Below are 25053 nucleotides of genomic sequence, written 5' to 3' on the forward strand. Positions count from 1 at the left end.
AATAAGGTAATGCTTTAATGCCTATTTTATTGCCATGATAATATGCTAAATTTCTCGGTCCTCGCCAGCAGTCCCAAGGTTGCGAGAGTCGTCATGGCTCTGTATAGGCCTATCACCTTTGTGTCATATCCACTGCAAATCAAAAGTCAAGATCTTCAGAAAAATCTCGATCAAGAACATAATAAGAGCCCTTTTTTATACATTGGGTAAGTCAAGTAAGCTCATGGTCAAATATTTCTCCTTTCTGTAATAATTCCAAGTACGGTATATACTTCTAACTTTTAACTATGGTAGTGTGGATATGATATTCCGACATATCAGACATCAGACATATCGACATAACATTTAAGTTTTCAAAGCATGATTTATCCTAACTTAACAATTCTTATGATAGACCTAGTTGTTATAAGAAGTCCCAAAGTTTCCTTTATTTTTAATTCGCTGTTCAAACACCCTAAATTTATATTCATATTTTCAAAATGTCTGGCAGTTTTTAGTACTATAATAAAGATAATAAATTAAAATTGACTATTTCAATACGGTACCGTTTATTACCGGTATGAATTGTGACCAGACCAATTCAACCAGAAAAATAAGTTAACAAATCAGCGGGAGCTATTCTTAAGCTATAATAAGGTGAAATGCTTTGTTCTTTAATGAATCTTAATCTTTGTTCTTTAATGAATCTTAAGTAAGATTCACTTTATAAATTCTATTAAAACAATATAAGACGACAGTCTTCTTTATTGAAGTGAGATCAACGTTATAATGTCAGCACTTGATTGGTGTTGCTAATAAGTTGCTATCCTTGTCTGTCATTATATAAAGTGGATAATGGATATCCGCAACGTTTCCAGATTGTTTCAACCTTAACAAGGTAAAATAATTAAATACCGCCAAAATATTTAATCTTCATCATTGAAATTTATTACAGTATTAAATCATTGAAAATAATTTATATTCTCTTAATGAATGAGATATCATTATCAGTTAGATATCTACTAACGTATAGAACGCAGTGGCAACAAAGAGAATCGGCAACGCTGTTCTTTTATATTTTCCACTGACATAACGTGGACTTAACTATGTTACGGTAGCTGTAATTAAAGTAGGCTAGTTACAATAACCATTCTCTCTCTATGGGTTGGGTTTAAATCGTTCTGATATCAGCTATAATGTCAGATTTGTTGCACCTTTGCAGCAACTGTCAAAACTTATAAAAACATTCAGTTTTAAACAAATTTGACGTCTTGATGAATAGTCCAGTCAAGGAAAGGTTATAGAGGGAAAATTTTGGAAGACAATTTTTGACCCCGCAGTTCACTCAAGGGTAGTAAGGAGGTAAACATATCAAAAGTCCCCAACCCTACCCCTTATGCTAAGGGGTTGGGGTGGTTCAAAGGGACCATGTTTTGGTTTCTCGCATATTCCTCGAAAACTATGTATCTCACGGACATAGCTGTCCGTGCAAACAGAACGGCACGGACGTAACCGAAGCAAAATGCTGAAAATGCAACTTTTAAACCACCCTCATCCCCCTAGGCTAGCACATGATTTGGGGATGGGGACTTTTGATATGTTTTCCTCCCAACTATAGTCTCAACAAAGTCAAAAAAATTTGTACAAAACATTCCCTTCAAATTCCTTTGTCAATTGGTCTATTTGTTGAAAAATTGGAGATTTCACACTCAACACTAAAGGGAAATGCGTGAAGTGTGAAATTATACATCAAGTTGGAGAGAATTTAATGCTCTATAAGCTCATAATCAGCATGGACTTTTCCCATCGATTTTTGAAAAGTTGAAAGAGCAAAAATATAAAAAAAATTGGAGGCAAACGTGTTTTTTCAAAAATGTCACACCTTCAAGAGCGGATATCTCGAAAACTAGAAAATATATTAAAAAAGTTATAAATGAATATTGTGGGAAATGATGTAAGCTTTAATTTTGTATATCACAGTTATGTCCTTGAGATACATAGTTTTCGAGTTATATGCGAGAAACCAAAACATGGTACCTTTGAATAATTGAACCACCCCCACCCCTTAGCACTAGTGGTAGGGATGGGGACTTTTGATATGTTCACCTCCATTACTACCCTAAACAGAGCTGCGGGGTCAAAAATTTTCTTCCAAACTTTTCCTTTTATACCATTTTTGAGCATTCATTGTCTGGAATAGAAATCAATAAGCGATTGAGCAAAATTGATAATTCACACTACACGAATAACTTCCGGATCGTCTACTCTCAACTCGAGCAATTGAAATTTGAATGCGTCCAGATGCTCAACGCCGAGACATTGTCCGACAACTTTTCCATAATCTAGAAGGCAGCAACTATGAAGCTTGGCTGAATGCCGAAATTTGAGGTTAGGATTACTTTTTATTTTGCAACTATGAAATTTTGGATAATAATAATTAATTAATTACACACTGATATTGGAAACAATTTTCTAATTCATAGTGTTACTCCATAGATAGAATTTTTCATCAGTGCACTATGTTTTCCGCTAGAAGCTGTTTTAATTCTTTACTGAGAGCTACCGAATTTCTGGGAGTCAATAGAGGTAAGTTGAGCTAATTGCTATTAGTTTATTCATAAATAAAAAAAAGAGTTGATCAAATTAAAAAAACTCACAATATAAATAGGAATCACTTTAGAGAAAGTAAACTTTATTGATACAACTTTGTTTGTTTGTTTTTAAAGCTTCCCAGAGACTCTAATCAGAGTATAGGAATTGTCAAAAATTTATAATACATACAGTATTACAAAAAAAAGAAGAAAAAAAATCACACAAAGGAACCCTCTCTACACACAAACTCTTCTGTGGTATAGAATACTCCAAGCATCAAAAAACTTTTTAATTCCTTCTCAAAAACAATGACATCTTCACAATTTTTCAAGTGAGTAGGAAGCTTTCTAATAAATTTAAGGCCCATATATGTAGGTTTTTTCTCAAAAAGAGCTGTTCTGTGATACAGTGAAGCATAGTCTCCTCTATTTCTAGTATTGTATCCATGCGAATCAGCATTTCTAGTCATTGTCTGTCTTCTAACATACATAATCACCTCATAGATATAAATAGAGGGAACGGTTAGTATGCCTAATTATTTAAAGTGGTTCCTACAGGACTCTAAAGGAATACCTTTGATCGCTCTAACAGATTTTTTTTGGAGCTTGAACACCCTCTCCAAATTCCACAACCCACCCCACACAATAATGGCATAGCGGATGTGTGACATTATGAGTGAGTGGTAGACTGCCATTGTGAGTTTGGTATCATTCAATCTTCTTATTTGTCGGAGTGCAAAGACTCCAGATGCAATCCTCCCACAGAGCTGACCAGTATAGAAATCCCAAGAGAGATGCTGATCCAGAGCAACCCCTAGGAATTTCACGAAATGAGGCTGGTTAACATTTTTTTCATTTATCTGTACATTAATAAGTTGATCTATCCTGGAATTATTTCTATGTTTAAATAGTAGAAAATGGGATTTTGATTCATTAATTCCTAATTTGAGTTGAGAGAGGTACTGGGCTATGGCATTAATGTTCAAGAAAGATTCTATTTCTAACACACTTGCATCCTGAGAGCTGCAAATGTATGATGTGTCATATGGCAGTGATTTTTAAATTCATTTCAGTGCAGAATTGATTCAAGAATGAGAGTTTCTGAACTTTAATGTTTTTCTTTACCAAGATACAAACGCCGCCACTCCTGTGTAAAGATCTACAATAACTTGCACTTATGCTACAGCCTTCAAAGCTTAATTGCGTTATTTCAGATTCTTTGAAACCATGTTCAGTAAAAACTACTACATCTGGCTTTTCAGCTCTTAGGAAGACATTTATTCTGTCCACTTTACTAGTGACCACTTTTACTACTGACCACTTTTACTACTGACCACTTTTACTACTTCTGACCACTTTTACTACTCATATATTAAATGTTCTGATGTATGATAGTGCAAACTCCTGTAATATTTGATTCAGTTAAAGGTCCAGAGTATCTAAAAAATAATTTCCAGAAATATCATTTAAAATTGGAATACTGGAACAGCTCTTTGTTGAAAATTCGGATTCCTTTACTATAAATGTCTCAGTGCTTTTCTGGTTACCTATTAAATATTTTTTTATGAGTTGAATGAGTTTGGGTTTGCCCTTGTGCTTGTTGAAATGCAAGCCATGGCGAGTGTAATCTGTGATGTCTAGCTCATTCAGATCAATCATGCCAATTTTATTATCACTCATTAACTTAAACTCCTCAAACATCCATGTGTTTAATCTACTCACATTTACATTCATTAGAGGTATGTCAACTACATCGTTTGTCCCTGCTAAAATAATCACAGTGTCGTCCTTTGTGAAATCCTTAGTAAAATCGTCAATATCATGAATTACCGTATTAAAGAAGCATCCAGGTCTGGAAAGGACAGTTGCCTCATAGCCTTCACATTTCACTTCATCATTCAAATTCCATCCTATATCTCTTCCATGACTGTCTGACATTACTAGGACTCTTTTCTTATAATTTACTCTCTTTTTGTTTGCAATTTTTCTTGCAACATGATTTTTTTCCTCAATCTTTTTCGCTATCTTATTTATGACTGGTTCACTAGTTTCTTCCAACTGATTTAAAATATTGAATGAGTTTTCCCTATGCACAATTCCGCCGATCAGAAACATTGAAGATTGAACATTTTATAGGTATTTTTAGCTTTGAATGGCTGGGTCGCCAGTGAGAACAGGATTTGTGGCCGCGCTGGTGACCCCAGTGAGACTCCATTTGGTGCAATTGAACACCACAATATTGCCGTCTTGCTGGTGCCGGCAATTACAAGTTTTGTTTGGATGTAGCTGATGGGCGGTAGGCGCAGCAGTGTAGCGGTCATGATCACACCAGCCTTATGTCACTTCCACACTCTTGCCAAGTGCGTACCAATGTCGACGAGTACAAGAGTGTGGATGGCAACCACGCCACCGACCGCTTCCACTCTACCCGGGCTATAGATGTACTGACTTCATTACTCTCTAATAACTACCGCGGGATGGGGAATTGAAAAATAATAATTGAAATGTACTTGACATCAGAAATTCCCGTAGTGGCTAGTGTAAGCTATTATTGTTATTGTGTTGCTCTGTGTTCAGGCTGCTTAACAGACGTACACACATAGCCAACTGGCTGGTTAGTTACTCAGAATTCAACAAATATTTGATGTCAGGATTTTTAACATTGTCCGAGGAACCAGTGACACCAGTGAAGGGTAAAATGGTACACAGTAGAAGAAAGCAGAGACATTTAGAAACATGCATTATATAACACTTTTAGCCAAGAAGGTAGCTAAAAGTGTTATTTAATGCATGTTTTTAAATGTCTTTGCTTTCTATTACCGTGTACCGTTTTACCCTTTCAGGGTTAAGTAGAAGAGGGGGCTCTTATTGCCTCAACTTCGTCCACAACACTTGTAATATTTGAATGTATGATAAATAAAGGCAACTATCTATCTATCTTTCTTCGCAGCTCCACCATGCTCTGACACATCTGAATAAATGCATTACTTTCCAACACTCCTCTACCACCTAACTTCGTCGTACCACTATGTATACCCTTATGTGGCAATGTGAGCTTCAACCATGATAAATATATCTGTATAAATGGATAAAACAATCAATATTTTTTGTTTGTTGGTGTAACAGTGCTGGATGTACAGACACGAAACGCAGCTAAAAAGTCGGCAAGCAGTACACAATATGGCGGCGCGAGAAAACCGAAGCGTCGTGGCATCAAGCGTCAAGAAGGCTGTCACGTGACCAGGGGCACCATCCTTGTCAGGCAGAATCGACTCAACTACCATCCAGGACTGCATGTGAGTGATATGTACGAGGGCAGTCCGAAAAGTTTCTATCTAGCCATGATGTTGAATACTCTCTTAGTCCAGTCAATGAAGAATTATACAGGGAAAAGTTATGGAGACAATTATTGACCCCCCCAGTTCTGTTTAGGGTACTAAGGAGGTAAACATACCAAAAGTCCCCAACCTACCCCCTGTGCTAAGAGGGTGGGGTGGCTCAAAGGTACCATATCTCTAGAAAGCCATGCGTCTTAAGGATAAAACTATTCTCCACAAAATTAAAGCTTAGAATATTTCCTACAACATTCATTTCTCAACTTTATCCACATCTCTCATAGTTTTCGAGATATCCGAGACTCAATGTGTGACATTTTAGAAAAAGCTACATTTGCCTACAATTTTTTGGTCTCATACCGTTTTAGTTATTAATGAAAAAATCCATGCTGATTATGAGCTTATAGAGCAGTGAATTTTCTTCAATTTTATGTATAATTTCTCTATCTTATGCATTTCCTCATGAATGTTGCAGCAGTTTTATTGTTGAGTGTGAAATCTACACTTTCGCCACAATAGATCAATAATTGGCATAGGAATTTGGAGGGAATGTTTAGAACTTAGTATGTAGGTTTAATGTGGCTAGTTAGGAGGTGAACATATCAAAAGTCCCCATCCCTACCCCTGATGAGAGAATGAATGAATGAATGAAGGACGAAATCATGTCCATCTTCCCATTTAAAAGTAATTAAGTTGGATTAAAAATGGCAGCTCTAAGATGGCGGACCGAAATTTCTAAGTAACAGAAGAGTCTATTTTTTCATTCGAATAGGATCCCTAATGAAACATCATACTGTCAAATTATCCTTGTAGAATAAATATTAAGCTGCTTCCATAATTCTTATTTCACAAACCTGTATAGCAGAAACCCACATTAATTGCAAAACCTGTTGCCTCATAAAATTATTATTTTTTAAAATTACATTTTGAATTTTCAGGTTGGATTCGGCAAGGACGGTACTCTGTTTGCTTTGGAGCATGGTGAGGTGAGAATCTCCTGTGAAAAGGCTGACATCAACTGGGACCATACTTGGATCCAGCGCCACTACAACAACCGCTTCAACCAGAACATTTACAAGAAATATTTCCACATCATCCCCGACCCACAGCACACCCGCTTCAAGCTTATTGATCTAGTCTAGTTGTCAACTCTGTTATCAAGTTTAGAGCATTTTGTTTAGAATGTATTATTAAATAAAGAACTGAAAAGTACACGATTGTAATTATTCAGTTTTTGTAAAATTTGATTGATGTACCGTAGAGTGGTCAAATCACGAAAATGGCCCTGACCGCGAAGTGAACATTTAAAAATAAAGAAATAAAATTTGGCGTTGGCAACAGTGCGTGAAATATTCCCAAAACATACCAATAAGCCAATAATTTTTGGATTGAATGAAATGACTTGAAATATTGTCACAACCACTACGTACCAAAACTTATTTTATTAACTAGTTTTGGTTGTTACACCTTTATCAATATTATTTTAGTAGTGTTCACTAGTTACGGAAACTTGTTTCTTAAACACGTTTAATGAATGAGTGATTGTGATAAATCCAAGTATTTTTATTCAATTATTTTCTACTGGCATGACGAACTGAAATGAAAACTTTACTGAATGAGAAATAGACAAGCTGAAATCCTGAAGACAGAAAACTTGGTCAACTGAAAACTGAACAAAATGAGAACTTGACAAACTGTGAATTTTCATGTTCTACTGAAATACTTGATTCTTGAACCGAATAATTGACGAACTGAAAACTCCACGAAATTGGCACTCAATAAACTGGAAAAATCATGAAGTGACTTTGTCTACCGTGAGGTGAATTTGTCCCACCTCGTGGAAAAATATTCAAATTTGTTCATCTCCGATCTTTGTTATCCGAAACCGATGTCAACTTGAAAATTCAAATCACAAGCTGGATATTCTAATTATCCAAATATTGGGTGAAATAAATGAAAATGTCTTCTGTTGGCTTTCTGACGAAACTGCTTGGATAATAGTTTCACGTCTTTTTCCCCCAATTCAAAAATGTTGGGTGAAATTATTGTAGGTTGGGACTAAAAAGAGTTGGATCTGATGGTAGCCACCCGATTGCTATATAATATTTATACAATAGTTAACATGTAGGCGGCAAATTTTAACAGCAATTTGAGCTAGAGCTAGCAATGCTCTGCTGAAATTTAGATTTGAACTAGCAATGCTTTGGGCTGTGGGTTCATGCTAGTAGGCTTAGAGATTTGGGTTAAATCATCCAGATAAAATTCGGACTCAAACAATTTATTAAATAAACCAGGTACACAATAGAATCAACGTAAATACAAAATAGCAGCGACAGACGTTTTATCAAAAAGTTGTTGAAATCTTGGGTGAAACCTATATCCTATATGTTTAGAAGAACTAAAACACAAACACATAAACACATAATGCTAAAGATAGAGACACAGAGACGTTGTAATGCTAGTGATTATTATTTATAAGTTACAAGACCATAGACAGCCATCCAAATATCAATAGAGTGCCCCCGATGGGAGTGATCTTGCGCAGTGAGCCGTCACCCGTCAGTGCACGGTAGTAGGATGTGCCACAGAACATTACCGTTCCTGTCACCAGCAGAGTTCCAGTCTGAAAACAAACACAACATCCTCATCAACCCATTAAATCTGCATATCTTTTGATACGGTTAGGGAAATATCTATTCCGTGATCCTCGTGTTATAGTTCAGATTGTGCAAGATATGCGGATGTGCATACAGAGTGGGTGAAAAGTCCGAGAACGGCTTAATATATCATACACATATGTAATTTGATGGTGGGTGTGATCGGAGATCCTACTCAAATTGAAAATTCTATTTTACTTTGACTTTGAAAATCTGGTCCGCCATATTGAAAGCAACTTCATTTTTTTTAAATAGGAAGGTGGTCATACGATACATGAATTCAATACGGAATTTCAAGACAAAATGAATGGCGAAAACCGCACATCGATATCTCAAACCGTTTAGAAGATATTCACATTATTAATCATGCAAAATTTCCTTGTGCTAAAATACAGAGTGCCAGTTTCATCGGACATAATTTTCACTTTTTTATAATAAAATTCCGAGAATAAATAGCAACTCTGATCTTTCAAGAGTACTGATTTACAATTTTTCAAAAATGAGTTTAATTTTAGGTGTAACTGAATTTCAGTTTTAATCAACAATAACATCTGATTGTCACAATTTGGGCGTATAATTCAAAATCCTTTTCATTCCAAAGAGGGAAGTTGAGTCCTGAGTTCTTACTGAAAATGAAGAGCTGTTGGGCAAATAAAAATAAGCCACAAAAAAGGAATCGATTTTGCTTAGCGTTTTCCACTTCAGTGTTTCACAACTAATAATAATAAATAACTACGTACGGTATTATATTAATGTATAATATTAATTACAGCGCTATACTCTCGCCAAGTCGCTTGCCAAGTGTCTGGCCGAGCGGCTGGCTGTGTACATCTATACGGGTGGAGTGAAGGCGAGCAGTAGCATAGTAGCCATCCACACTCTCGCGCTGTACGTCATCATTTTGTATGCACTTGACAAGAGCGTGGAAGCGGCATAAACTTACCACAGTTGGAAAGCGGCACATAGGAACGCCCAGCAGTGCCAGTGCATGGATAAAGTGGTATTTGTTGGATATTTCAAACATCATTTTCATTTTTGCATCGTCCTCTTTGGAGAATTTTGCTGAAAAAAGACAACATTATTTTAGTATGATGAGTATCATATGAATATGAACTAACATTGATTCAATGTTGATTATTGATTTATTTACACTTGAAAATGGTTCTTGAAGAGTGTTGAATCTAGTATGGTTGCAATAAAATAAAGGGTACTTTTGATGAAGTTTATTATGTTTTAGATAAATGTTATTCTATACATAGAAACATTGACGACTTGGAAGTTTAGACCGAAAATGGTTCATTCGTGTTAAAATATATATTTATCAATACTAATTTTATTGATAGTCCTGCTAGATAATGGAGTCGAAACTCTCAATATAACAGCGAAACTTCATTACTTGTTACTTACGTAGTAGTCTCAACAATATGTTAACTGGAGAATCATCCAAGTCCCTTATGTTATTTGTCAGTTGTAGTAATCTTTATTGGGGCTCTATCTGAAGTGATCTATAATCTATATAGTTTGTGTAAAATAAATTGAGACTTGGCCCTCCATCCGAAGAAATACAGGGTTGCCAAATCGTGTAAAATTGCAACTTTCTCAAATTTCCAATTCAACCTCAGAATTGGATGTAGAATATCATCCCCGATATCCTAGTACTACTAAAATAATTTCAGGGTTGAAGGATTAAGGGGAAATTTAACTTTTATGAAAAAATTGGAAACATCGCGAAGATTTGTTTTTCTTTTGAATATCACTTCTCTCAGAATCATGGGGCGTTGTAATGCGTAATAGTTTTATATCAAATTAACGGGGAGAATGTCTCCTTTCTATTGGTGTCTGGATCATTTTTATCCGACTTATAGTTATTTTTTAATTAATGATTATGTTCGTCAATGTCGAGACATTTCGAGCAGAAAACATGAAATTTTTGACATGCTAGAAACTTTTTTGTTTCAAAAGATAAGTATAGGTGGTGAAAGTTTATCAGAAATAATTGAAATTATTTTTCCAATTGGCAAAAGTAGTCGGAAGATCTGCATGGTATGCATTGTGTACCAAATTGTATGCTGAAGGCAATACACAGGATATTTGACTGAATTATTTCAAACGCAAGCAACTGATTGCCTCTAAAAAGGCTGTAATGAAACACTGCTTGGACTATTCGAGGCGAGGTTGTCATTTTCACTATTTATAATCATGTGGCTTGCAATCGGTGAATTTTTCAAGCATTCTATATTTTTTTTTTGTTGATCCCAGCTATTGATAGCATATAATTATGGTGGCACACCATTCAGCCGATATCCTTGATTTTGAGTCAAGTGAGGCCAAAATACGCTCTTTCGAGTACGTTTGACAATTGGAAAAATAATTTCAATTATTTCTGATAAACTTTCTCGCTTTCACCACCTACTTCTCTTTTGAAACAAAAAAGTTCCTAGCATGTCAAAAATTTCATGTTTTCTGCTCGAAATGTCTCGACATTGACGAACATAATCATTAATTAAAAAATAACTATAAGTCGGATAAAAATGATCCAGACACCAATAGAAAGGAGACATTCTCCCCGTTAATTTGATATAAAACTATTACACATTACGACGCCCCATGATTCTGAGAGAAGTGATATTCAAAAGAAATACAAATCTTCGTGATGTTTCCAATTTTATCATAAAAGTTAAATTTCCTTTTTATCCTTCAACCCTGAAACTTTTTTAGTAGTACTAGGATATCGGGGATGGTATTCTACATCCAATTCTGACGTTGAATTGGAAATTTGAGAAAGTTGCAATTTTACACGATTTGGCAACCCTGTAATTTCTTCGGATGGAGGGCCAAGTCTCAATTTATTTTACACAAACTATAATATGATCTATGTATCATTTGTTTTAATAACTTTTTTTAATTTATACAAATTCCTTACCACTTGCAACAAATTACTCTCTACAGAGAAATGTTTTTTAATTAATTCTGTTACACAGAGGTTTATATTAATTATTGTATTTTGTAAGTTTGGTCAAGGTTATCTACTGGTACCTAACGGGAATACAGATTTTTTGATAAAACCTGTTTATTGGAAATATTGATGATTGAAATAAATGATCATATTAGAAGGAAAGCACTCACAATGAGCTCCGTAGGCGGCTAATCCAACAGCAGTGGTTCCGAGGACACCGGCTATTCTGACAAATATCATTCCTGAGCCAGCCATCTTATAGAGTGGCAACGGGTCCATCATTACAACTGTAGTGGTTGGCGCTGGTTTTGGAACAATGGTCGATGTAACCAAGTTTGACACTTGCCTTGTCTGTCAAGAACAACAATATATGCGTTATTTTTTCATTGTGGTTTTTATAGAGACAAATGGTTGCCATTGATAGAATAATTGAAAAGCTTGAATACTTAAACAAGCTATCAAACCTACATCTATTTGTCTGCATAACAATCGCAATAAATAATAATAGTATAATATAATATGTATATGCATTCAAGAGGGCAACTTATTGCCAGACCATATTAAGCGTTTTTTCAGGCGCCAACTTAATCAGCCAATCTGATAGCTTCCTGCCGACCGGCAGGACTTGAAAAACGCCTTTTCAAGGTAGGCGCACACAGATCGTCATCGGACAACGCAACAGATTTGATGCATTGTTTTCAATTGGAGAGCGCATAACTCTAAGATGCGGATGGGTATGCGCACTCCAATTGAAAACAATGCGTCAAATTTAATCGTCCGATGTCGATCTATGTGCACGTACCTTTACAAAACGCTAAATATGATCTGGGCTTGACAACTCTCAGCCTAACAAAGTTTAAAAATGATTTAATGTAGGTTGATATATGTTTAATAATATTTGAGAGCCCAGCTATAAAGTTCTGTTTCCTGGTGTAACAGACTTGAGCAAAGACTAATTAAGAAATTAAATTAGGATATTCTAATGTATGCTTATGTTTACACAATTGATTAAAAACGTGAATCAATCAGGATACTTACTATATCATAGCAATAATTATATGTTTCTTGAGAATAAGGTATTTTTAAAATGTAATTCCAAGCATTGTCGTAAATTACACCAATTGTGTTTTCTAAAGATTCCATCGTTGCCGTTGTGATCGGTTTGAGAGGCAAAATTTGAGGTTATTCAGAAATAATATGATGAATTTAAATTAATCACAACATTTTAGAATTGTTTAGGTCACTGTAGAATTTAGTAGTCAAGTAGGGCCTAAGTTGATTGAATTTGGGAAGTTTCTACAACATTTCAACAGTAATTTAGTACCGTACCGTGAATTTTAGAATGTCTGTCGTATTGGTGACCAAAGGATTTTGAAATAACCAGTATTGTACTGATTCTTGAACTCCCATAATATTCTTCTTTTTCACTTGTCACAACTACCACAATTACAGCTGAAAAAAAAACTATTCACAGCCAGCTATAGAATTACTTGCTTGTTAATTGTTTAAAAATAATCTAAAATTCTAAATGAATAGTAAGCAACAATAGAGAAGCTGGATAGAATAGTTCCCTTTTCAATTCAACTTTTCCGTCAACTATTCTATTCTCTTTTATGCTGCTATCTCCTATCCTCAAACTCAAAACGAATGGAAGCAGAAGCAAAACATTGACCTGTCAATCTTCGACATCAGCTGATAAGAGATTAGTGAAGAAATACTATAGAGTGCTGTGTTTCAGAACTGGATTTCATTATAGATAAAAGTATAACTCAATCGTTATAAATTGACTAGATAGAAAAAAAAGGTTGCTATAGTAATTAATATTTGTTTTTTCTTATATTTTTCAGCTTGAAGAAGAAAAAACAAATACTTTGAGACTGTTTAGTTCCAACAAAATCCGTTTGCATTGCAATTCTATTAGTTCATAGTTCTATTGACAACAAAGTGACAGCCTGACAATTTCTCGGTTTTTGGTTATGTTACCGTTTACCGAACCGAAGAACAATAGTATAAAGTGAGTTTGGTGGTTTATATAATTATTTGTTTAAAATGACAGACGCTCGGAAAAACCGTGGTTTAAATTTTACTCCGAGGGAAAGAAACTTATTAGTGAAATTAGCTATAGCAAAAGTTGACATTGTGGAGAATAAAAAAACTGATAGTGTTTCGATAAGAAAAAAGGGGTTAGCTTGGATGGAAGTGGCTGAAGAGTTCAACAAACATGTCCTAATGAGTGAGAGAACAGTTAAACAATTGAGAAATTGCTATGAGAATATTAAACGTCGTTATAAGAAAAAAATGCTTGATAAAACTGGAACTTTCCATGTGTTTGCAGATGGTGAAGTAGCTACAAGTTTGGACGAGGAAACTGAAAACAAGCTTTTGGCTATTATAAATGAATCCCTTACGGACCCTTCACATAAAATTTATGGAAGTGAATCGTCAAATCATGGTGAGAAGCCAGTACATTTATTAAAAAAAATCCCAGCTTACATAAAAAACTTTATGATTACTCAACTTGAAGTCCGGTACAGACGCTCAAATTATTCACTTACATTCCTTGAAAAAAAAATGAAATCGCCCTTTAAATTAAATATTCCTTTCTATCCATATTTAGGTCAATTTATATAGCCTATAGGTTGAGTGTTTGGACAGTACTTTGGTTTGTATTACACTAGGAAATTAGTTTCTAAGCATGTCTTTATGGATCAGTTGTTATTAGATTAGGAAGACCAGACTGGTATCCCCAGTCCAGTAAGCAATTTAACAACTATAGTTTTTATAAAAAATATTTTTTCTGTAGTAGTATCACATTATGAAAGTTATTACTAAATAGTAAACCATAAGTTATGATGCTCTTGAATAGTGAGTGGTAGATAGGACATGATGAAGCTGTTGTAGTTTCAACCTGGTATCTTGTGCCCGGTTTCTAGAATTTTCTTCATACTTCCGGTGTCTTCACCACGGTCCATGGATCGGGAAATCGTCATAATTTTCAGAAGGTAAACTCCATCATGTCCTCCGATGTTGGAATGTATTTTCCTCTCTAAATTTCGCTATGGTATAATAAGATCTCCTTAAGAAAAACTGTTTCAGCTCCTTAAGGAAGTGAGAATAGGAGTGTATCATCAACTTTAGGTCCTTTGGCAGGATATTGAAATAACTTAGTGCGAGCTAGCATAAGTTTGGGTGCACTTGAATTTCTGGAGCCTATTTTGCGGAAGGCCAATATTTATTCATATTTTGGTGTTACAGAAATGTCGTTCACTACGGAGTGCAGGGCTCTGTCCGGTAGCAAGAATTGTTTCCATATGATATATTGAGTCCACTGTGAGTAGGATTTATTTTATTTTGAATAGTGATTTGTAATGTTCCCTGAAATCCCGCCTGAAGATGATCTTTAATACCTTTTTTGACAGCGAAGTATTCTGTCCATACAGTTCCTTGGCGCAGATCTTCATGCTACGACTCCATATCTCAGCAGGGTGGCAAACAGGACATGGTATTCAATCAATGCTACTTTCTCATTTATCATCTGCTATGTTTCTAATTCTTCTTATCAAGTACTGGCCTGTTCACAAATGGTTCGTATGTTCATCATGCCAGTTCAGGTTCTGGTCAATTATCACCCCTATAAACTTTGTACTTGAATAAGAAATCTTATTAAATTTTTTGATATACCATTAAAGTTGAAGTTACATTATATTTCTAAAGCAATGCACTGTGGTGATTTCTGTCATCATATTCTAATTTTCAATATATTATTGACGAGTCTGTGTCCATGAGAGGAGTCTCTAATTATCTACCTCAAATGTGATAGGCTAATCATTGTATTTTCAGAGAATAAAGAATTTTAAATTGAAAGTAGATTAGCATTCAACGAAGATGGCGCATATGACCCATAGAAGGTGTTGCCAACCCTTTCTTATATTTGACTTACAAATTAATACATTTCACATTTATTGTCTACAATTATAACTCGATGATATACAGGGTGTCCCACCAACGTTGTAACAGCCGTTAACCATAAATTCTACTCGACATTTCTGACAAAAAATGTTATGTAAATTTTTTTCCTATCGACCTTAGTTTTCGAGATATATCAATTTTTCGATATTTCCAGAATATGCCTACTTCCGTTAATTAAATACTCAATAACTGGAAAACTACTGGTCGAATTTCAATTAAAAGGGTATTGTTGGAAAGAGAAAAACATTTCTAACAAGATTAATGTAATTTTTATTTGTTGTTAGAAATTTTGTAGTTTTTTTATTAGGGCTTAAACTTGAAAAAATGCTATTCTTCAAATTCAAAGTCAAATTTCAAACCGTTTTTTCTCAATTTTTCTACGGGTAATTATAGTGGTTTCAATATTTCAAAAACTTCTCAATTTCATAAGCTTTCGAATGAGTATAAAATTCGAAAAGGTAAGTTCCATGATCAAGTGTTCAAAACTACTAATATCTTGAATGAACACCTTCAAAATGAGGAAATTCACAAACAGCATGCATCAAGTGGTGATCCTAAGGGTGAAATCACCTGTTTATTGCATTATTTTTTGTAGTACATAGCCTAAATCCTATATAAAATATTGATCATACAATTTTGCAAGATCCAACAAAATTTATTCATAGAATATAATTCAAATTAGATGAATGACAGAATTAAAAAAACTGATGGCAGTCAAGTTACATATCTTGCTCACTGCTTAGAGGAATTCAAAATAGCCTTTTGCATTTCTGTTTATGTAACTTCTGATGCGTTTCATCAAGCTTCGAGTTGCCCGTCTCACTTCGTTGGGCCGTGTCTTCATTACTTTAAACGTCAATCGAATTCTGAGAGTCAGTTCCTCCCTGGTCTCCAGGATCTCTGTAAACTTTGCTTTTCACAACCCCCCAAAAGAAGAAGTCTGTTGGAGTAAGATCAGACGAGCGTGGTGGCCAACTTGAGAGTCCACCTCGGCCAATCCACCGCCCAGCATAATTGTTATCAAGCCACCCACGGACATTTCTAGCATGATGAGGGAGACAGCCATCCAACTGGAGCCACATATTCCGCCTCAAATTGAGAGGCACGTCTTCCATCAATTCGTGAAGCTCATTGACCAGAAAGTCAATATAAACTTCACCATCCATTCTAGCAGGGAAAATGAAAGGTCCATGTATGTGTATTGTGGAAATTTACAGCACCAGTTCTTGTGAACGTACTTTTATCTGTGAACTGTCAATAAAATGTTTGAAACACAATCTTGTGCTTAGATCCAACGGCAAAACTGCATCCTTGAAACAGTATCAGGTTCATTCAACTCTTGAACTGGGTATCATGAAATGGTCGAAAGTTATTCTTCGATATCCTTTGAACTATTCTTGAAACATCCAACATCCCAGCTGCCCACCGGATGCTGGATCGAGGATTCTGCTCGAAATACTTTAGAATAAGATTCTCAAAAGTTTCAGAAATTAAGATGGACCTCTCGTACCTTGAAACTGATCCTATACCCTTACCATTTTGACATCTTTCAATCTTAAAAACGTGTTATGAGATGGGTGTTTTCGGTCAGGAAAACGTCTCCTGCATACTCTCTCTGCCTCTCTTGAATTGCATCCACACTCTCCATACACCAATAAAATGTTCAAGTACTCAATCAAGATAAATTTCATGATAATGAAAGCGAACACTTCTGTACTAGACAAAGTTGATACATATCATGCCAATTAACTGGAAAGCACACTAAAAACTATACTGAAAATAGACTGAAACATACACTTATTGTTATTTTATTCAGGATTTAGCCTGTTAATATTTGCAGTAGCAGAAGTCTTCGGGGTGAATTACAGCATCTCGAAAACTGAGGTCGATAGGAGAAAAGTTCACTAAACATTTTTTGTCAGAAATGTCGAGTAGAATCTATGGTTAACGGCTGTTACAAACTTGTGGGACACTCTGTATATATCATAGAGAAAAGATAGCGTAAGCCATCTTATGTTATCTTTTCTCTATGATCATATTCAACGAAAATAAACTTGAATGTAAAAGTGAATATATTACTTATACTTGAATCCTTCGTCGTTGGACAGACAAATCTGGCTGAAGAGAAATCCATTCTACTCAGTCAATGAGTATTTTGATGCGCACAAGGACAATATAGTTTGATCTGTCATCTTGCCATCTTGCTTTTTTTGACGCCATCTATCCAGTTAACTGATCATGGATGTAGAAGGAGGAATTAAGACTGTCAAGGAAGACTTGGGGTACCTCCCCTCAGATTCTGGTGAGGCCATAGACCTCATTGGAGAATAAAGGCTCATCCAGTCCTATCAGCGAATAGTTGGGGCGTTCCACTAGTTGCTCCTCTATCATGCTTTTGAACATAATTTTTTCAGCATCCTTTACAGAGTTGGGGAGCAGATTGAACAATTTTAAGTGCTGCTATCTGGAAGCTTTTCTGAGCCCAAGTCAATGTGATATCCAAATTCCCTGCACCTCGAGTTTGGTGAACATACTCATCGCTCCTTTTCTTCAGACTGTCTACTTTTTTTACATATAATAATGAGCAATATATGTACTGGCTGAATATTGTCAGGATTCTCAGTTTTCTGAAGAGTGGCCTATAGTGTTCCAGGCGGTCCGAGAAGGTGATAATTCTGATTGCCTTTTTTTAAAGCAGCAACACATCTGATGCAGTCAAAGCATGTCCCCAAATTGAAAATCCATAATTTATAATATAGCTGTGGAATAGTGAATGGTATGCTGTTAATAGATATTCCATTGTCACCACATATATCTCAGCTTTCTGAGTAGATTAAGTACCCTTAAGAGTTTAATGCTAGTCTGATGATGTGAGTGTTCCATTTCAACTTCCTGTCAATCCAGAATCCCAATAATTTTACTGGCTCATTTTCACTATTCCAATCTTCATTTTTAAGGAGCAAATGAGAATTTGGGATTTTTCCTCATTTACTTTCAGTCGATTTGTCAGGAACCATCCCTTTGCATCCTGGGTGAGAATTTCATTTCTTGCGTTAACTTGGTTGCTTGTACTTCCTCTTGACATAATTGTTGTGTCATCCGCGAATTTTATGGAATCATTAGATGGTGTGAACCCATTTGTTAGTAGTATAAACAGCAGTGGACCCAATACAGATCCCTGTAGGACTCCATGACTGATCTGAAAACTTGCTCCTTTTATTGAAACAACTTGTTTTCGGTTCTCAAGATAACTGATGATGGGCTTCAGAACTTGTCCACCAATCCCATACCTTTCCAGCTTACTGACAAGGATTTTGTGTGGAACACAGTCAAAAGCCTTCCTCAGGTCAAAAAGTGTCAGAACCAGTGTGCATCACCTGCCTCAAAAGCATTTCATTTGTGAGAGCAATGAAGGCACTTGTTGTTGAGCGGTTGTTCCTAAAGCCATGTTGAGCATTGTTGAAGAGGTTGTTATTTTCAAAGTATTCCGCCAATTGCTGTTTCATTATAGTTTCAACAACTTTGTACATAGTGGGTGGAATGAATATTGGCCTGAAGTTAGCTGGCTGGTCAAGCCTTTTGTAGATTGGTCTAATGTTTGAGGTTTTCAGGATATCTGGGATTCTGCCACTTTTCAGACACTCATTTATAGAACTAGCAAATGTAGTGATTGTTTTTTTTCACTATGTTACAGGATACTCCATGAATGTTCTGTGTTTATGAGTTTTTGAAATGCTTCACCACTTTTGGATGGAGAGGATCATTTTATTTCGCAATGATTCATTCAATTACCCACTCACAGGCTTAGGGTATGATCACATTGGATGCGTGTATGTGCAAGAACACGCTTGTTCATGCATGATTAAGCGCGTAGATGAGAAACAAAATCTGGAAAGAGCAATAGGAACACTCACACAAAACGTGTGCATTTGATGGTTGCGTTCAGTGTGAGCACTACAGACTAGCCTCAACGTGTTTCAATGGCTCTTTCCAAATTTTGTTTCTCGGATACTGCATGATTCGACGTGCACTTGCACATACACACATCCAATGTGATAATACCCTTATGTGTACTTCATCATGCAAAAAATTATTCTCTACTTATATAGCTTGCATTAGGAATGTGGGAACAAGAACTTGCTTACAAAATACAGTAAAACATTTTGAATGAAAAATATTTTCTTTTTCTAGGCGACGATGATGAAATAGACGGTGAAGTGATGAACGATAAAAATGGTATAATGTTGTTGGAAACCGTAACGCCAGTAAGTAAAAAAATAATGATAAAGGGAATATTAATTTCTTGATTTTGAATATTCCTGAGATTTTAAATACATATTAATATTAATATGTTCATGTTTAACCTCCCTACTAGTCAATGTAAGTTACATAAAAATGCAAATTAATCGATGATTCATGAGTAGCGAGTCAAAAAAAATTAGTGTGGTCTTGAACTCACAACCTTTCATTCATTAGTCGCGCGTGCTACCAATTACGCTACATTTCCTTTTTCATAGATAACAGTAACCGTCCACTGGAACCGTATTCAACCGATCCGTTCGGCCGTTGGACCGGACGAATCTGCCGGCCGTTAACCCAGCGCCGCAGTGCAGGATGGTTTCTCACAGCTTGGCGTTGTTGTCATTTGAGATGGGTGTCTGGCTTGGAAGTGTTTTGGCCGCATTGCAGGATGACTGTTAACGGTTGCCAGAAGCTCAACAGCTGGGTTTTTTCGTTATTTTTCGTGATAGAGAAATTCTGATTGCAGATTCGTTCTCAGCGACCCCAAGTTTAGCCTGAAGGCTCAGAATGTCAACAATGTTTTTTAAATAATTAAAAATCATCATGAAAAGTCATTAATATGGTAGTACACCACGTTTCTGGAAACTTTTTACTGGTGACTGGAGTTATTATTGATTATAGGTAACACAAAAATCAAAATAATCGTGAGAAAGAAAACTGCTGATGAACGCGAATAAGACCGCCACTCCATTGTTCTATTGTCTCGGCTGCTTGGCTGAGCCTGGCTGCAGGGATCAAATAACCGACTGGATTGATCTTTCGTCTGTCCGCTAGGCGGACAGACGCCGACCATTGCTGTGTGGAAGAGCTTACTGCGGCCGCTCACATTCCCACCAACGCTGCTATTATTTGCTGTCTCAGCGCCTAGTCCGAGTCAGACAAGCATCCAGCCTGCACTGCGGAGCTAGCTTTAATTCGGTCGTCCATTGAAACTGTTTACGTCAGTCTAGTAGGCTGGTTGCCAGTTATTGAATTAACTACTATCATAGCCACCAAAATTTTTCATAAACAATGATTATATTGAGATTTTGAAAACTGAATAGAAAAACATCCACTAAATTAGTTATTCATTATAATAATCTTATCTTCAGATCCTATTTGTGCAGCAATCTTTGTCCAAAGATTCCTTTGAACATCACGACGATGATATCTTTTGTCTCGCATATCCGACAATGGAACATGCTCTTGAACCAAACTCATCAACTTTTCATTGTCCATAGTTGCAACTTTATAAAACAGAACAACTTCAAAAAACAAATAAGACTGTGAAACAATTTTAGGTTAGGAACACTTAGTTGTCTTAGCTCGACTAGTTGGTTCGGCCGGATAGAGCTGGAAAATCCTATTCAATTCGGATCGAAAAATTGATCGACCGGAGACGGCCGTGTACGGCCGTATGAACCTGTTGCAATGGACGAGCATCTATTCCTTTCTTAGTTGGGGGATCGCTCGGTCGCGTTCGGTAGTCTTCGGCCGATGCTAGTTCGGACGAAAACGGTTCTAGCGGACGGCCCACCCAAAGCTCTGTTTGATTGGGCATTTATTGTTGAACCACGAATTTGATAGATTATTTGTTTCAATTATTATTAAAGTAAAATCAATTGATTAATAAAAATGATAATCATCCTATATCAATCCTCGGTAAATTCAGAATCTTTATGTAAAATTGCAAGTTAATCAGTTTATTTGTTCATAAGTGATAATGCGTCAAACATTTATTTCCTATCCCTTACATACAGACCATTTCTAAAAAGTTCATGAGATTGTTTTTATTTTTTGTCGTTGTTTGTATTGAAACTGTATCTGAGTACATAAGATGTATATTTTGTAAATTGCATTTTTTGGAAATAAATATATTTCTGTCTGTCAGTCTGTACCTATAAGTCAATTACTTCCTTTTCAATATAGATAGATTTGTTTGGTGTGCAGTACTGTAAGCTCGTCATGTTTCATTTTGTGATGCATTATGTAAAATGTCAAAACTTAAAATTGAATTCAATGAATAATTCAGTGGTTTCAATAAATGACCAACGGTCGCCGGATAGATTTTGTTTGAAGGTAGATTCAGAGAGGTTGCACATTCAAAAATCTATTATTATAATGGAATATTACCATTCAAGTCATTAAATCCAATCATTTTGTAAGCATCCAAAGTATCTACTGTATAGGGAATTTGGTTGGCCGACTGTACTTAAACCTATTTAAAAATGAAACGCTTTACTTCCCTTGTTTGAATGATAACTACTCTTGGAGCAGTTTAGCAGCTTGCAGTTGTCATTGAACATGACATATCCATGATATTTTGATGAATTCAGTTCAATTCTATTCAGAAATAAATACATTTGTAAGCAAGATGTGACACTTCCACTAATTATGTAAAGGGGGAATGAAAAATGATAACAAAAATAGAACAGAATAACTAGTACTTTGATTAATTGGTACTTTCGGTTAAATATGATAATATTAAATTTTTACTATTCAAAAAATAAAATATAAATAAACAAACACAATATTAAAATGAAATAAATAGGGAAGCTACTCGCTTGCTGCTAATGATACAATCTTTGTGGTTATGAAAAATTAAGAAAAAGATCTTATCCAGTAAACATCTACCTTTCGAAGATGGCTTCATCCTTTGGCATTCACTGTTTGAAACACGACTTTACAGTTATTAAAAAACAAAATTAACTGAACCAATGAATAGGTTCAGAACCTGTCTCCTTTAATAATACGATTATTTTTTAACTGCCCGATCTGTGACAGAATAACTGTATTATGAAACGAAACAAGTCTATCCTTTTTCACTGGATCAGCCAGACTTTACTCACAGTCCTAACGAACGAGCTCTGTCCCAAAAAATAAATTTTGGGTATTAATATAAACTCAGTCAATGCCAAACATGAAAGCCATCTCAAGTACATATTTCTATCTATCGCACGTTTGTTATTAAAAACAGAGAGAAGCTAACGTTAATATTGACAACAAATAAAATAAATAATCTTTCTGTCGATGACAAAAGATTGTTCAAAGACAAAATACTGTTCATTGAACTTTTAATTTAAAAACTCTAAAATCCTGTTCAATATGAGATAAATATTTATGGTTAATATATATGCCCCATATGACCAGGTGACACATTTCATGATAGATAATGAACATAATTACAAATGTAAAAATAGAAAATGAAAAAGTATTATTATTAGAATAAATAAATGGATATCTCCTTGTTTGGCCTATAAGTCCGTGCGTGCAAGGAGGAGTCGCTCTTGAACAGAAGCAAAATAATAATTATATTAAAATGAAAATGTTATGTTGATAGTATAATACAATAATTTTAAAGAATAAATTATTATTTTGTTTTTATAGGGGAATAAAATAAAGTACGGCAATGACCTTAAAGAAGCATATTATTTGACTGCGTTCAAAGGGCACATCCTATCGAATATAGAAGAAAGGACTATTAACAAATGAAGCCAGAAATGATGGTTGGCTATGACCACTGAGCTAAATAATTTAGCTCAGTAATGAGCTAAATAGTTTAGCTTAATTTATTAAGTTACTGGAGGTTGAGGCAAATATGTCTCGACTAACTTTTGTCTGAATATTTTGTTTTTTTAATACACATGACTTCAGATTATTACGTCTTGAATTTGTATTTACTGTAAACTATTTAAAACTTGTTTTGCAATCTTGCAGTTTTTGTCTACAGACAAAATAGAAAACCGGCCGAAAGAAGCATAATGCTGAACACACGCCTGACGCGATTAGAATAGAATACAGTATACTAATTCAATTCTATTCAAGTTCAACTGAATTATCGATGTTGTTTATGATTACAGATTGTAACAGTTGTAGGAGAAAATGAGATGCATGTACCCTCAACCTCACCCTCACCGTCGCATCCGAATTGGAGGGAGCGAAATAGGCGAAAGAAACTTCTAAAAGCGGCCAAATCTCGAGACAGCATGGCGTCGTTGATCAATGAGCGGCGAAGAGTCCTGCAGGAAAAATTGGACATGCTGCGCGAAAAACACGCCAAAGAAATGCTCATTTTGGAAATTAAAAAAGACAACGAAGAAGAGATGGTTCGAGAAAAGCACATGGAAGAAATGTTCATTTTGAAAATGAAAAGAGAGAATGAGGAGAAAATGCTGCGAGAGAAGCATGTTGAAGAGATGCTGATTTTGAAAATGAAGAAAGAAAATGAACAACAGATGCTCAAAGAAAGGCATGCCGAAGAAATGCTAATCTTGAAAATGAAGAAAGAGAACGAGTTACTCAGGAGAAAAGCGTTAGAATCCCAAATAGAATTTTATAAAACAGAAAATGTGTAATTTTTCGGACTTTTATAACTGTTATTGTTTTGTTATTTTATTGTGACTTATTAGGATATTAGAAAATATTATTCCTTATTATTTCTTGAGTGGGCTGTCCTTATGGCTTATTTTTTACCTATATTTAATAGTTTATTCTTCTTTATTGTAATATTTTGGCCTGTTTCTATTTTCCAAAGATTGAATATTTCTTATAATAAAACAACCAACTTTTATAGCTTTAAAATATAAACTTTTATAACTGTTATTGTTTTGTTATTTTATTGCGACTTATTAGGATACTGTAAAATATTATTCCTTATTTCTTGAGCTGTCCTTATGGCTTATTTTCATTACCTATATTTAATAGTTTATTCTTCTTTATTGTAATTTATTGCTGTTTCTATTTTCCAAAGATGAAATATTTCTTATAATAAAGTACCCAATCTAATGTGATTCAAATAAAATGCACTATGCTTGCCAGATTCTTCCACTAAACAGTTATCATTCAATTAAGTACAGTATTTTACAATAATAATAGCGGACTTTGTCATCATGAGCAGCTCTATTTTAATACAAATAGTCAACACATATTTCTTAAAATGTGAGGAGATGCTATAATTTCAGATTCTAAATAATTAATAAAAACTTTGTAGACGATCATTGTAATGGATCGACACACGAAGAAATTCTTCATACGAAATTGAATAAATTGTTTTAATAATCACGAAAGTGTATGCGCCCAAATCAATAATGTATTTTATGGTAAATTGAAAATACATGAATGCGTTTCAATTCTCCAGTGTGTGACATGACTGAATGTGTCCTATAGTAGATAATACTATTATAATATTCTACTAGCAGGGTACCCATGCTTCGCTACGGGAATTAGAAGATAAATTATTTTTGCGAGATATTTATAATCAGAAGGTTGATCACTCACAGGTGTAA

At 35.1% G+C, this 25053-nt stretch overlaps 3 protein-coding genes across 5 annotated transcripts; 2 read left to right on the plus strand and 1 right to left on the minus strand.

The window, feature by feature from the left end:
• Positions 1-2312: 2312 nt before the first annotated feature.
• LOC111045747 (50S ribosomal protein L27) lies at positions 2313-7117 on the plus strand. Its single transcript, XM_022331199.2, has 3 exons — positions 2313-2565; positions 5697-5866; positions 6844-7117. The coding sequence occupies exons 1-3, from the start codon at positions 2499-2501 to the stop codon at positions 7045-7047; spliced, it is 441 nt and encodes a 146-aa protein (XP_022186891.2). The 5' UTR covers positions 2313-2498; the 3' UTR covers positions 7048-7117.
• A 1050-nt stretch (positions 7118-8167) lies between these two features.
• Positions 8168-13215, minus strand: LOC111045758 (transmembrane protein 256). Of its 2 annotated transcripts, none has more exons than XM_022331209.2 (4): positions 12557-13185; positions 11689-11869; positions 9506-9624; positions 8168-8528 (listed from the first exon to the last, which is right to left on the minus strand). In XM_022331209.2, the coding sequence occupies exons 1-4, from the start codon at positions 12659-12661 to the stop codon at positions 8385-8387; spliced, it is 549 nt and encodes a 182-aa protein (XP_022186901.1). In that variant the 5' UTR covers positions 12662-13185; the 3' UTR covers positions 8168-8384. The 2 variants fall into 2 exon arrangements, with proteins under 2 accessions (XP_022186901.1, XP_022186902.1); XM_022331210.2 differs by having other exon boundaries at positions 8170-8528; positions 12848-13215.
• Positions 13216-13223: 8 nt separating this feature from the next.
• On the plus strand, positions 13224-24370 carry LOC111045748 (myb/SANT-like DNA-binding domain-containing protein 3). 2 transcript variants are annotated; one of them, XM_022331200.2, is made up of 3 exons: positions 13224-13970; positions 19679-19752; positions 23629-24370. In XM_022331200.2, exons 1-3 carry the CDS (start codon positions 13568-13570, stop codon positions 24121-24123), a joined length of 972 nt encoding a protein of 323 aa, XP_022186892.2. In that variant the 5' UTR covers positions 13224-13567; the 3' UTR covers positions 24124-24370. The 2 variants fall into 2 exon arrangements, with proteins under 2 accessions (XP_022186892.2, XP_039275349.1); XM_039419415.1 differs by lacking the exon at positions 13224-13970 and adding an exon at positions 14963-15020 and having other exon boundaries at positions 23629-24356.
• The last annotated feature ends 683 nt before the right edge of the window (positions 24371-25053 follow it).

This window comes from Nilaparvata lugens, chromosome 1 (assembly GCF_014356525.2).
Source record: "Nilaparvata lugens isolate BPH chromosome 1, ASM1435652v1, whole genome shotgun sequence".
NCBI classification, from domain to species: domain Eukaryota; kingdom Metazoa; phylum Arthropoda; class Insecta; order Hemiptera; family Delphacidae; genus Nilaparvata; species Nilaparvata lugens.

Coding starts and splice junctions, on each gene's coding strand:
- LOC111045758 (XM_022331209.2), bottom strand. CDS start 12,661: ATGGAATCTTTAGAAAACACAATTGGTGTAATTTACGACAATGCTTGG. Junction 11,870..12,556: donor ATAATTATTGCTATGATATA/GTAAGTATCCTG, acceptor TGTTCTTGACAG/ACAAGGCAAGTGTCAAACTT. Junction 9,625..11,688: donor AGCCGCCTACGGAGCTCATT/GTGAGTGCTTTC, acceptor GTCTTTTTTCAG/CAAAATTCTCCAAAGAGGAC.
- LOC111045748 (XM_022331200.2), top strand. CDS start 13,568: ATGACAGACGCTCGGAAAAACCGTGGTTTAAATTTTACTCCGAGGGAA. Junction 13,971..19,678: donor AAGTGAATCGTCAAATCATG/GTGAGAAGCCAG, acceptor TTCTTTTTCTAG/GCGACGATGATGAAATAGAC. Junction 19,753..23,628: donor TGTTGGAAACCGTAACGCCA/GTAAGTAAAAAA, acceptor TTATGATTACAG/ATTGTAACAGTTGTAGGAGA.
- LOC111045747 (XM_022331199.2), top strand. CDS start 2,499: ATGTTTTCCGCTAGAAGCTGTTTTAATTCTTTACTGAGAGCTACCGAA. Junction 2,566..5,696: donor ATTTCTGGGAGTCAATAGAG/GTAAGTTGAGCT, acceptor TTGGTGTAACAG/TGCTGGATGTACAGACACGA. Junction 5,867..6,843: donor ACTACCATCCAGGACTGCAT/GTGAGTGATATG, acceptor TTGAATTTTCAG/GTTGGATTCGGCAAGGACGG.